We start from the raw sequence: 14,481 nt of genomic DNA on the forward strand, positions 1-14,481 counted from the left end.
CCGCATCTCGCGCGCCACTGATGACGCTCCCTGACGCACTCCTAACATTCGATTGTACCATTTTTGCATTCAAATGCAAATGTTTATTTTAAATTCGACTAATATTCATTTTTTTATTCACAATCTCCTCATCACAGGCAGGCAAAGCACTCATGTCCGTGTTTGTGTGTGCTGTCTGCGTCACTCAGAGCACGTGCCTATATCGTGCGCTATATCGAACATTTTTTATATCGTTATCGATGAAGGTGTACCGTCGATAAATATCGATACCGTTTTATCGCCCAGGCCTGCTGTAAGGGCTCATGTACAGACGTGTTTTACTGCAGTTTATGCATTAGTGAATCATTGATCAAAGCTCGTTCTCTTTATTATTGTAGTCTATAAGCAGGGGTCTGGTTCTCATGAGAGCATCTGATGAGACTGCACACATAGTGTGACCCATTCAATATAACTATAAACAATAAAATAATTAATAACTGTAATAATAGTATTATTGTACTTCATTTATTTTGTTATTTACTTTTATTTATTTTGTTATTTTTTAAATAATAAACAAAAAATAGTGTGATAATATATTATATTTTAAAATAATTATTGAGTATTAAAATAACAATATAATTATTTCACTTAAAACTTAAAAAATACAAATATTTACATTTTCATTTTCTTTTATTTATTTTCTACTTTTGTATTTTTTAATACACTTTTCAACATTTTCAAACCTAAAATCTACAAGCTTTATTATTATTTTAATTAAAATAAATTGTTAATAGTTGAATTAAACATTTTTAAATTAAGCTAAGGTTGAATGTTTTTTTTAATTGTTATTAATCCCATTTAATTCATTCAATTAATTAAAATAAATAGTTAATAATTAAATTAAAAACTGTCAATGTAAGCTAATGTTTAATGTTTATTTTATTGTTATATATTCAGTTCAACTCATTCAATTAATTAAAATAAATTGTTAATTAAATGTAAAAATGTAAATGTAAGTTAAATCTAATGTTTATTTTATTATTATATGTGACCCTGGAGCACAAAAGCAGTGTTAAGTCGCTGGGGTATATTTGTAGCAACAGCCAAAAATACATTTTATGGGTCAAAATTATCGATTTTTCTTTTATGCCAAAAATCATTAGGATATTAAGTAAAGATCATGTTCCATGAAGATATTTTGTAAATGTCCTACTGTAAATATATCAAAACTTAATTTTTGATTAGTAATATGCATTGCTAAGAACTTCATTTGGACAACTTTAAAGATGATTTTCTCAATATTTAGATTTTTTTGCACCCTCAGATTCCAGATTTTCAAATAGTTGTATCTCGACCAAATATTGTCCTATCCTAACAAACCATACATCAATGGAAAGCTTATTTATTCAGCTTTCAGATGATTTATAAATCTCAATTTCAAAAAATTTACCCTTAAGACTGGTTTTGTGGTCCAGGGTCACATATATGAAAATATATTGTTAATTTGTTTGAAAAAATTCATTTTTTTTATTACCATAACTCATCATCTGTATTAATGCTTCTGTTAATATTGAGTGTTATTGCGCCAATAAAAGTCACATATATGATGACAGAAGCACTGAACTGGATTTTATGGAGCTGACTGCATTAATGCGTTTGAGACTGTGTTTGGCTGCGACCTCTGACGCTCTAAATATGATTCTATAATCAACACTGTTCATGATTAATTCATCTTGGCGGCCGTTATAGTAAAAATGCAGTAAAAGTTTTCAAAAGCGTTCCACATGCAATGACCGAAATTATGACCGTTTTTGATGAAAAAACACTAAGATTCTAAGCGCAGCTCAGGAAACATTATAAAATGATTTTAACAAAGCATTTCCTGAGCGCTTTAGCTCTCACACACACAGACACACCTCGGGGTTGAGCAGGTGTGTGTGTACGACGGCCCGTTTGATGTCGTAGGGGTCGCTGTAATGCTCCAGAGCTCTCTGCAGTAAACCGGCTTTCTCACACAGCTGAGCGATGTGAGCACGCTCGTAGTGGGTGAGCATCTGATTCCCCAGGATCGCGTCTGCGACCTGCAAACACACGCACATAATTAACACAACAGCCAAAAGTCTTCTTGTGATATGCTTTTGGTTTTCGAAGTTCAAAGTGGAAAATATATTGTGATGTGCATTTGAAGTGTTTTCAGACAATCAAAATAGACAGCAGAGAGCTAAGCCAGCCTAAAGCTACTAAAATGATCACCTTTAAGCTAAACTTCATCAACAAAACGCAAAACACATCCAAACTAAACATTCATGTTGACATCTTAATTCTGACCAAAAACTGTGATTTCAACATGATTTTCTAACTTACATTGACCATTCTCTGCAGTGTTGATATTTTTTGCTAAAAATTATTAAAAATCGTTTTCATTAATTGAAATAACATGAAAATGAAAATATAAATATTAGATGAAAAACTCACACTTAAACTTAAAAAAAATTTAATTAAAAATCAGAAATGTTTTAAAGTGAAATATTTAAATAAATATTTTAAAAAATATAAATATTTATAAATAAACTTTATAAATATAAAAATTTATAAACATCAATAAATACTATAATAGTATATAGTTATCAGATGATCCCAAAAAAAAAAAATGCTATCAATAAATATTATAATATAATATAAATAATACTAAAATAACACTGGTTCTCAGATTGTCAAAGTTGAAAAAATTTTAAATGAAAACTGAAAATATAAAAATAAAAACTTCATAAATACTATAGTAGTATATAAAGCATACTAAAATAACACTGGTTCTCAGATGGTTCAAGTTAAAAAGTTTCTCAGATATAATTCTAATGTTGTGGTGGGACTCATGTTGGCTCATCTTGTGTAAATCTGCTGTGAACGCATCAGTGTGTGTTTGATCGGTTCACCTGAGGGGCGTGAATGAGGTTCATCTCCAGGAGGCGTGTCTGCAGAGGCCCCTCCTCCGGCCTGTTGTTCTTCAGAGCGTCCAATAGGAATGAAGTGCACTGCTGCACTAGATTCCCCTCCATAAAGACATCCACCACCTCAAACACACACACACACACACAAACAAACACACACACACACACACACGGTGATAAGTGCAGTCGCAGTGTGGAGCAGTGTTATTTTTAGACACTGTTATAGTTTTTATTAATATTTAAAATGAGTTTTTATTTTTATATTTTCCATTTTAATTTTAATTAAGTTTTATTAACTAGTTTTTAATTTTATATTTTCAGTTTACATTTTAATTTTAGTTAACGTTTTAGCTACTCATTTTTAATTTTATATTTTATTTTTAGTTTAATTGTAATTAAAGTTTTAGTAACTAATTTTTATTTTTATATTTTGTTTTTATTTTAATTTTAATTAAGTTTTAGTAGCTAGTTTTTAATTTTATATTTTCAGTTTTCATTTTAATTTTAGCTAAAGTTTTAGCTACTCATTTTTAGTTTTATATTTTATTTTTTGTTTAATTGTAATTAAAGTTTTAGTAACTAATTTTAATTTTTATATTTTCTGTTTTTATTTTAATTTTAATTAAGTTTTAGTAGCTAGTTTTTAATTTTCTATTTTCAGTTTTCATTTTCATTTTAGCTAAAGTTTTAGCTACTCATTTTGTTTTATATTTTGTTTTTAGTTTAATTGTAATTAAAGTTTTAGTAACTGATTTTTATTTTTTCTGTTTTTATTTTAATTTTAATTAAGTTTTAGTAGCTAGTTTTTAATTTTATATTTTCAGTTTTCATTTTCATTTTAGCTAAAGTTTTAGCTACTCATTTTGTTTTATATTTTGTTTTTAGTTTAATTGTAATTAAAGTTTTAGTAACTGATTTTTATTTTTTCTGTTTTTATTTTAATTTTAATTAAGTTTTAGTAGCTAGTTTTTAATTTTATATTTTCAGTTTTCATTTTAATTTTAATTAAAGTTATAGCTACTCATTTTTAGTTTTATATTTTGTTTTTAGTTTAATTGTAATTAAAGTTTTAGTAACTAATTTTAATTTTTATATTTTCTGTTTTAATTTTAATTTTAATTAAGTTTTAGTAGCTAGTTTTTAATTTTATATTTTCAGTTTTCATTTTAATTTTAATTAAAGTTATAGCTACTCATTTTTAGTTTTATATTTTCTGTTTTTATTTTAATTTTAATTAAGTTTTAATAACTAATTTTTATATTTTCTGTTTTAATTTGAATTTTAGTTAAAGTTTTAGCTACTCATTTTTAGTTTTATATTTTGTTTTCATTTTAATTTTAAAGTTTTAGTAACTCGTTTTTATATTTTCTGTTTTTTTTTAATTTTAAATAGTTTTAATAACTAATTTTTATATTTTCTGTTTTAATTTTAATTTTAAATAAAGTTTTAATAACTAATTTTTATATTTTCCGTTTTAATTTAAATTTTAAAGTTTTAGTATATTTTCTGTTATTTGAGCGTGTTTTTGTCATTTTTATTTTATTTATTTATTTCAAATATATCTGTATTTTTTCCCAGTTAAAGTTTATTTCAAGTAACAAAAAAATATATTTTTTTATGGTTTTAGTTTTAGTTAACTAGAAAGTGAATATGAAGACTTTTGGGACGCAAACATTTAAGTGCACTAGATGGATTTCACTCTAGAAATGTCTGTGTTTGTTACCTGGTTGATGTTGACGAGCGGTTCTTCATCCTGAACCAGCATCTGAGCGAACTGAAGGCCCTGATCAGGACTGGATCTCATCACACTCCTCAACAGCATCACCCAGTCTGGAGAATATCCCATCTGCCCCGAAAACAACACGTCAACCAGCAGAGACACAGATGAGGGCGGAACAGAGCTTTTGAAGGGAACGCCACACCGGTACCTTCTTAGCATAGAGCACTATCTTCTGGAACTGAGCCGTCTCCGCAAAGCACTGGATGACTTTCGCAGGAACATTCGCTCGCAGGTAAACGCTGAGGGCCAGAGTGACGTCAGCGGCCCTCACCAGATCACCCAACTCCTCCGAGCACTCCAGCTGCAGGGCATCATGGGAAAAAACCAACACTCAGGACTCACTGTTAACTAAATCTAAAACTAAAACTGTTAAAGGGGTAGTTGATTGCGATTTCACTTTTTAAATGTTAGTTAGTGTGTAATGTTGCTGTATAATTTTCACATAGCTATATAAGAAGCATTAAACATGGACGCGCATGCGGTTGCTGTACCGTATTAAAGCTTTAATCAGGATAAAACCGTATATTAAAGCAGTAAATAACCAATCAGAGCCCATCGCCTATATCTGAGGGCAGGGCTTCATAAAAACAGGAAAAGATCAGCACTTTTCTCAGAGAAGGGACAGAGCGGTGTGGAATAAAGGTAAATTATGCGAAAAATAATGCGTTTTTTTTTTTAAATGAAGCATTAACACATGTTAGACTGCACCCCATAAACACAATCAAGCCTAGAAAAAACCCAGTGAACCACCCCTTTAACATTTTTTAAGGCAACACTGAAATAACATTTTACGGCAATTGAAATAAAGCTGTAATAAAATGAAATTTAAATATTAGATGAAAATGTTAAACTTATCAAGCTTAATTGAAAAATTGAAACACTGGCTTGGCAACTAAATGAAAAAAAAGTTGAAGCACTAAAAATATATATATATATAAAAAAATAATAATTAAAAAAGCACATAACAAAATGACTAAAACGTAAACTAAAATTAAAATGAAAACTGAAAATATAAAATAAAAATCTAATTCAAAACATTTTATAAATACTAAAATAGGACAACAATCCAACATTCATGAGTCATTGTTAACTAAAACTAAAACTGTCATAAAATAAACTATAAATATTAGATGAAAAACTGAAACTTGAAAGGCTTAAATGAAAATTAGTAACGGTCCGTGTATCGAATTGCAGTTTAAAATAAATCTGTCTAAAAATGCTGTCTAAACGTAACTTTTATTTTCCAAATTTCACAAATGCACAGATATGTCGAAATAAAATAATTAAAAATGAATTGATAAGTAATAATTGTGACCCTGGAGCACAAAACCAGTCTTAAGTCACTGGGGTATATTTGTAGCAATAGCCAACAATACATTGTATGGGTCAAAATTATTTATTTTTCTTTTATGCCAAAAATCATTAGGATATTAAGTAAAGATCATGTTCCATGAAGATATTTTGTAAATTTAGTTTACCAGGTAAAAATTGGCTTAAAACTTTCATTTTCCGTTTTTTTTTTTGGAATACCTCATAAATAAATAAAAACTAATAAAGCTCCTAATCTCAACAGATCATGAAAAATATCCACGTTTATTTATATTGACAAATTAAGCACATCAATTTGAACTTCACTTTGCACAGACACAAACATTAATAAAATAATTAATTAATTAATAATTAAACTTCTTGTATAAAAAAAGATTACTCATAATAAATAATAATATTTAATTATAAATAATAATAATAATAATAATAATAATAATACTATAATTGGTCCAGGGTCACAAATGAGAAAGAGCAATGAATTTTCCACCTTCTCTCCTTTGAGCCATTTCTCCAGCAGCTGTGTTCGTCCCTGCTGCAGCACCGGCCTGCAGAGCTCCACCGACTCCAGCTTATTGAGCTGCCCACGGTCCAGCAGGACCCCGAAATACTGCAGCAGCGCAGACGGCTGGACCCCCTGCGCCGGGACGGCCTGGAACCGCCGGATGGTCTCTGCCGATCGCAACACACCCTGAGAAGCAGAGAGAGGATTCAGAGACAAGCGTGTGTGTTCTAGACAGTGATTCCGTGTGACTCAGGTTTGAGTTCTCCGAGTGTGTGTTTTTCGGGGACCTTGGGAGCCGATGCAGCGACTTTGGCCGCCTCGGTGTAGCTGCCCTGAGAGAAGAGCGTGTTGAACTTGTGCGTCAGGAGCTCCTCGGCTCCGGGAAGATCGCTGCGTAACGCTAAACGCAACGCCAGCTCGGGATTCTGCAGCACGTTAGCCACGTAATTTACTATGTTCTCCTCCTCCACACACACCGACAGCACCTAAAAACACACACACACACAAGCACACACACACACACACAAGCACACACACACACACACACATCAGTGACACACGTGGTATAACTAGACACAGACAGAAAACAGAAGATAGCTGGAAATTTAAACTTTTGGCACAACTAAATAAATATATTATAATTATTCAACAAAACAGCTTTATAAAATGACAATTGACCAATGATGTTCAACATTCCAGAGTTATAATTATAACAAAATGTAATAATTAGAAATGCACAGAGAAGAAAACAGAAAATAGTTGGAAATTGAACATTTCAGGCAGATTGGGAACATCTAAACCAATAATAATTGGTTATAATAATAATAATAAAATGTAATCTTATTTATTTGTTTGTTTATTCATAATTATAATTTTATATTTCATTATAATTATAACTTTGGAATACTTGTTTCTGATTGGTCAAATTGTCATTTTAAAAGCTGCTTTTTGAATTATTGTATTTAATTATTATATTTATTTAGTTTTATATGTATCTATTTTTAATTATTGTTTTGATTTTAGTTATAAACATAACTCTGGAATACTTGACTCTCATTAGTCAATTGTCATTTTAAAACTGTTATTTTTAATTATTTATTTAATTCTAATTATTATATTTTGTTATAATTATAACTCTGGAATATTGAACATCATTGGTCATATATAGACAGACAGACAGACAGACAGATAGATAGAATTAATAATAAATTCAAAATAAATAAATAAAATGGATAGAATAAATCAATTAAAAAAAATATTAATCTCAACAGATCATGAAAAATATCTATGTTTATTTATACTGACAAATTAAGCACATCAACTTAAACTTCACTTTGCACAGACACAATTTAATAAAATAATTAATGAGTAAATAATTAAACTTCTTGTAAAAGAATATTGTTATTTTTTACTAATTTTTTACTCTGGAATACTTGACTCTCATTAGTCAATTGTCATTTTATAAAGCTGTTTTGTTGAATAATTATATTTTAATTATAATATATTTATTTAGTTATATATAATTTGAATTATTATTTTAGATTTATTTCTAATCATACATCTGAAATGCTTGACTCTTATTGAGCATTTTAAAAGCAGTTTTTTTAATAATTATATTTTATTCTATATATATATATATACAGTGGGTACGGAAAGTATTCAGACCCCCTTAAATTTTTCACTTCATGAGCGGCCGTGACGAATATGGTTTCAGCGCTGATGCGGTTCATGTAAATGCACACACCCGACTCCAGATCATACATGTGAAAATAACCATATTTAGTGATGAGGTAGATGACGCCGTGCTTAGTCCCCATCTGAGAGAGAAAACACAGAAGCTAATTCTACATGTGCTCAGGAACTCGTCCAGCATCAGGTAACAGAGCGCATTAGTGCAAGCATTTTTTCCATTCATTTTTCCCATAGGGATTTTTAAAAGAGTCCACATTAAAGCGTTACTAGATTTGATCCAAACCAACCAGCTACGAGGAGAATCACAACATCACAAACTTTGATTTGAAGCAAAAAAAGTAGGCTATTTGAAAATTGGACAAAAAGACAAAGATACAAGACTGTGAACTTAACAACTTCAATGAGTGAAAATCCTACCGTGTGTCATACTATTTAGCTTTGAAAACTTCATTGCTGTTTTCATGTTTATTAATACTTCTTCATGTAATGCAAGTTTTTTTTTTCAGCCAAACCACTTTGACGTAAAATATTCCCTTAGGAAGTGAATATTTCAATAATTTAACAAAACTTTTGCATGTTCACAGCTCTCTGATGATGGTCACATTGACATGCAGTTAAACAAATTAAATATTTTTATTTTTAGTGTTCAAGTGTTTTATTTTGTTTTTCTATTTTACATTTTTATGATTGAATTAATTATTAGCGTTTTAACAACTCACAAACCCACTGCAGTTCTTACATTGACCCCATGCTGGGAAACCCTGGAGTAATGTAATATTTAATGCATTTTATGACAAATTTTTTATGAAAAAAAAAATCAAAGAATGAAGTATATTTTCTTTATGTGCCTTTTTATATCAATGGGGTACATTTAATGGCAAGTTGAAAGCAAGTTAGGTAAAAAAAAAGTAATCTAAAAGTAATCTAGAAAGTAGTGCTGTCAAAATGAACGCGTTAACGCATGCAATTAAAAATGTAACACAATTAACGCAGGGGCGGAGCTAGGGTTCTGCTTCTGTCTTTTTCTCTTGACAAGACTTGCATTTATTTAGTCACATAACGTCTTTACGAGCACATCAAACGGGAGACTTTCAGACGCGCACTCCAACTTCACCTCAGCGTCAGGCGCGAGTCAAACGAGAAAAGATACAGGAGCTTCAGTAACGACAGTGAACTGCAGTCAGATGAGATGCTGTCAGGCCGTATGTCAGTAAAAACCAATTTTCCTGTCCTGTCAGCCGTTATACTGTGCTCGTAGCACGTGCTCTTCAAATGCACAGACAAATATGGCGGTGCATGCTGTATTATATTAAAACACTATATCATATTAAAGCGCAAATGAAACTACGAGCATGCATTGTGGTAGTTATTTCGTCAGTTAAATCATGAAGTTGCCAAAAAGGTGATTAAAGCTGCCTTAAAACTGTGCATGTATATAAGTATTTGTTATATGAGTCAGATTTAAAAACACGTCTCTGAAATGCAGTGGTTTTCAGAACTGTCCTGGAGCAGCAGCACTGTCTCCCTCATCGAACACACCCGATTCAACTCCTCAGCTCATTATAGAGACTTTAAGAGCTGAAGTGGGTCAGAAAAGGTAAAGAGTTATGAGAAACTAGGATGCGTGTCAGATCCGCGTCACGTTCAGCAGCGGCAGCTCTTAAAGCAGCCAAAATAACTGAATATGTCTGTTCATCAAAGAACAAAAGAAAAAAGATCAAATCAGTCACTTCTGCAGCTTTAAGGATTCATCTATATTTAATTTAGAATTTAGTTTTTGATGATGGTCACATTGACATGCAGTTAAACAAATTAAATATTTTTATTTTTAGTGTTCAAGTGTTTTATTTTGTTTTTCTATTTTACATTTTTATGATTGAATTAATTATTAGCGTTTTAACAACTCACAAACCCACTGCAGTTCTTACATTGACCCCATGCTGGGAAACCCTGGAGTAATGTAATATTTAATGCATTTTATGACAAATTTTTTATGAAAAAAAAAATAAAAGAATGAAGTATATTTTCTTTATGTGCTTTTTTATATCAATGGGGTACATTTAATGGCAAGTTGAAAGCAAGTTAGGTAAAAAAAAAAAGTAATCTAAAGGTAATCTAAAAAGTAGTGCTGTCAAAATGAACGCGTTAACGCATGCAATTAAAAATGTAACACAATTAACGCAGGGGCGGAGCTAGGGTTCTGCTTCTGTCTTTTTCTCTTGACAAGACTTGCATTTATTTAGTCACATAACGTCTTTACGAGCACATCAAACGGGAGACTTTCAGACGCGCACTCCAACTTCACCTCAGCGTCAGGCGCGAGTCAAACGAGAAAAGATACAGGAGCTTCAGTAACGACAGTGAACTGCAGTCAGATGAGATGCTGTCAGGCCGTATGTCAGTAAAAACCAATTTTCCTGTCCTGTCTGCTGTTATACTGTGTTTATGTTGAATGGCTATAGTCAATGGTTAAATATTAGAAAAAAAACAATTTCCTAGAGACATCATTAGTATTGGTATCAGTGATACTCGCCTTCAGTCATAAAAAAGATGCCATTAAACAAATATAAAAAATATACTGTCTTAATGTTGTTTCTACATTAATTTGAAGATTGAATGTGAAATTATTGCAATATAAAAGTATATTTAAAAACTTTAATGTTAGATAGGATTAATCGCGATTAATTTCGGGAAAAATGTGCAATTAATTACTTAATTTTTTTTTATCAATTGACAGCACTACCAGAAAGTAATCAGAACACATTACCTAAAACAAGTAACCGAGATTACATTACTAACTACAATTTTCATCATGTAATCTGTTATCAGTAATGGACTACAATTTGAAAGTAATCTGCTAAAAACAGAATTAAATTAAATACGACGGAGAAATATAAAACTACTAATTTAAAGTTGTTGGTTGTATCTATAGATACATTACATTTTATTTCTATTGCATACATATACAAATATTTAAGTATTTTGAGAGCATAGGGAGATTGACTCGATTTTGAATTTTCTGCACACCATCATGGGTAATGTAGTTTTTCACCACAAATTCTGCTATAAAACATGATTATTTTAAAAAATAAGTTGAATTAATGTGAACATATGGGTTCAACATTAGCATATACAATCGATTAACAACCTCAGAGCTCTAAACAGGGCTGTCTTTAAAGATTTATCAGTTATTGTCAAAAATCAATTTCTCTATGGAGAAAATGAATGGAGTTTTTACTTCCGCTCTGTAGTGTGGTAAAGGTTTGACCTGCATGGCCACAGGAAAGTCCGTCTGCGCTTCAGGAGGGAAAAACACGTCCACTGCTTTCTTAGTGAACGGCTGATTACCGGCCTGAGGCTGACCGACCTCGATGATGTGCAGCTGGAGAAGACCAGAAACAGCTTTATACTCCAGAAAAGCACTCAGCTCAAAAGCTATCTGAATGTGATATGGCCTGACGTCACCTTTCCTCCAGCCTGCCCTCTGACGCCGAAGCAGAAGAGCGTGGAAGCGTTTGGGTTTCCCTCCAGTTTATAATGTCCAAACGCAGCCGAGTGACCCTCGATGGGCTGAGAAACCTTCCGGTCCACAGAGAACAACTGCATGGCACCGACGACCCGATTCTGCTGCAGGAGCCAGAGACGAAGAGAGACTTACACACACAAACTGACATTCACAAACTAAGGACACATTCAATTCATACTTCTATTCAGCGAGTATGCATTAAATTGATCAAAAGTGACAGTGAAGACATTAATAATATTACAAAAGATTTCAAATAAAAGCTGTTCTTTTGAACTTTCTATTCATCTGTGAATCCTGAAAAAGAAAATGTATCACAGTTTCCACACAAATATTGTGCAGCACAACTGTTTTCAACATTGATAATAATCAGAAATGTTTCTTGAGCAGCAAATCAGCATATTAGAATGATTTCTGAAGATCATGTGACACTGAAGACTGGAGTAATGATGCTGAAAATTCAGCTTTACGTCACATGAATAAATTACATTTCACTATATATTCATTTTTTTTTTAATTTTGGGTTTTTGAATTTCTTTCTAAATTACTTTTATTTTTATTTATAAATACCTTTAATTGATTTTTACTTCAATTTTAGTTTTAATAATTTTAGTACTTCAGCTTATTCAGCTGATTTAGTTTATTAAGTTGAAGTTTTTCATTCATTATCTATTTTACTTTAGCTTTATTTCAATTACTGAAAAATTATTTTTACTAGTTTTAGAATTTTTTAAAGAAATGTAAGATTAAATTATTAATAAATTGTTTTTTATCCCTTTTATTAATTATTCTTAGTTACTAAAAATTCACTCAACCATAAAAATCAAAATACATAAAACATAAAATGAAGAATAATTAAAAAAAAACAATCAAAATAAAACACTTACCAAAAAATTAAATAAAAGATACTATCAAAATAATAAGAAACAGAAATAAAACACTTACTAAAAATTAATTACATAAAAAATTTAAATGATTTATTACTGATATTTTTTAATTAAAAAAATGTAAACACAATAGTTCCTAAAAATTAAATAATTTAATTGCAGGATGTAAACTCAGAATTCTGAGGGGGAAAAAGTCAAAATTGTGAGATAAAATGTCAGAATTACTTTTTTTGGGGTTTCCATACAGTAAGTATGTCATAAAGTTCAGAGAATGCCTGACAATCAGCAAAGAAAACGTGATGAAGGTTGAATCTGTGTAGTCGTCTTAATATATCATTTATCCATACTTTAAAGTGCTGGTGCAGCAAAACTGAAAGATGAATTACCTCCACACTAGGGCTGCACGTTAAATCGCATGCGATATTTAATGCGCATCTTGTCAGAAAGCCGGTTCTGTAATCAGCGGTAAATCTCTACACACACACACGGCCGTGTCCGTAACCAGGGCGATGGTGTTAACCGAGATCCACCTCCAGAACAGGACTTCATCCGTCATAGTGTGAGCCTTCACTTTACTCTTCATCTCCATGTTAAAGATCTGCAGCGTCCGCGCCGCTGCGGGACACACACCACCTTTGACCTCTGACCTCACACACTAAACACTGAATATCAGCAGTGCTGGGCATAACATGATTACTCAAATACTTTGGATTACTTTCTTTTAGTTTTTTTTTTTGTCTTGAAATGCCCCCAAAATGGTGCAGATTAGCTGTTTATTTAATGTATTTACTAATAAACACAATTAAAAACATTCCCATTAACTGCATCAAAAGGCCGAAAATGAAGGTCGTTTCAGAGATAGAGCTAGTTATTACATTTTGATGAAAGATTATGAAGACAAGCATTTCTTTAGAATAACATGCACTGATGAATCATTCAGAAATGTGAATTACAGAAGTAAATATTGATTTCATGTTGACTTTAAAAGAAATATTACCCAACACTACGTTTCATTACTGAATATAAGAAATGATCTAATACTGTATATTAGTTAATCATTATCATTAATCATGACCTAATATTAAATGTCTAATGTTTTGCCTGTATTTATCACAAACACGGATGAGACAATAACTGTGTGCAGCACTGAAAACATTATTTTAGTATTAATTATATATTATTACAATATTTATTAATATTTTGAATTCGCTTTTATTTTTATGATTAGTTTTTATTTTATTTTTTCTTTCTAATTTTTTTATATTTTTTATTTCTGCTTAATTTTCATTTCGATTTTAGTTTTAATCATTTCTGTCCTTCAGCTCATTTCAGTTAGTCTAGGTTTACATTTTTTAGCTAAGGTTTTCATTATTAATTATATTTTATTTTTATTTCGATTGCTAAACCATTTTAGAAAAAAATCTTTTAAATCTTAAAAATGTAGGACTAAAATGATTAAATAATTTTAAACAAAAAACAAATCAATATCCAACACTTGCTAAAAATGAATAAAATCATAAAAATTAAAAAAATTAAATAATTAAAAAAAAAAAATTATCAAAATAAAACATTTACTAAAAACTAAAAATCACAAAAATGTACAATTAAAAGAAATAATTTTAAAATAAAATGCTTGCTAAAAAATTAAATCGTAAAAATTTTAAATTAAAGGGGTCATATGATGTGATTTCATTTTTTCCTTTCTCTTTGGAGTGTTACAAGCTCTTGGTGCATAAAGAAGATCTGTATAGTTGCAAAGACTAAAGTCTCAAATCCAAAGAGATATTCTTTATAAAAGTTAAGAGTTAGCCACACCTACCTAAAACGGCTCGTTCGAACAC

The 14,481-nt window shown here is 30.5% G+C and overlaps 1 protein-coding gene across 1 annotated transcript in view; it reads right to left on the minus strand.

Annotated features, from left to right (window-relative positions):
* LOC107722848 (clathrin heavy chain 1-like) overlaps nt 1-14,481 on the minus strand; it is a 53,621-nt gene that overhangs the window by 27,198 nt on the left and 11,942 nt on the right. The window contains exons 4-14 of the mRNA XM_016531343.1: nt 13,128-13,255; nt 11,696-11,857; nt 11,499-11,612; nt 8,204-8,355; nt 7,972-7,975; nt 6,826-7,023; nt 6,524-6,724; nt 4,856-5,008; nt 4,651-4,773; nt 2,913-3,050; nt 1,896-2,060 (exon numbers count right to left, since the gene is read on the minus strand). Of these exons, the coding sequence (XP_016386829.1) occupies nt 1,896-2,060; nt 2,913-3,050; nt 4,651-4,773; nt 4,856-5,008; nt 6,524-6,724; nt 6,826-7,023; nt 7,972-7,975; nt 8,204-8,355; nt 11,499-11,612; nt 11,696-11,857; nt 13,128-13,255 (1,538 nt within the window). The remainder of the gene's footprint in view (nt 1-1,895; nt 2,061-2,912; nt 3,051-4,650; nt 4,774-4,855; nt 5,009-6,523; nt 6,725-6,825; nt 7,024-7,971; nt 7,976-8,203; nt 8,356-11,498; nt 11,613-11,695; nt 11,858-13,127; nt 13,256-14,481) is intronic.

This window comes from Sinocyclocheilus rhinocerous, unplaced genomic scaffold (assembly GCF_001515625.1).
Source record: "Sinocyclocheilus rhinocerous isolate Xijiao unplaced genomic scaffold, SAMN03320098_v1.1 scaffold1596, whole genome shotgun sequence".
Classification (NCBI taxonomy): Eukaryota; Metazoa; Chordata; class Actinopteri; order Cypriniformes; family Cyprinidae; genus Sinocyclocheilus; species Sinocyclocheilus rhinocerous.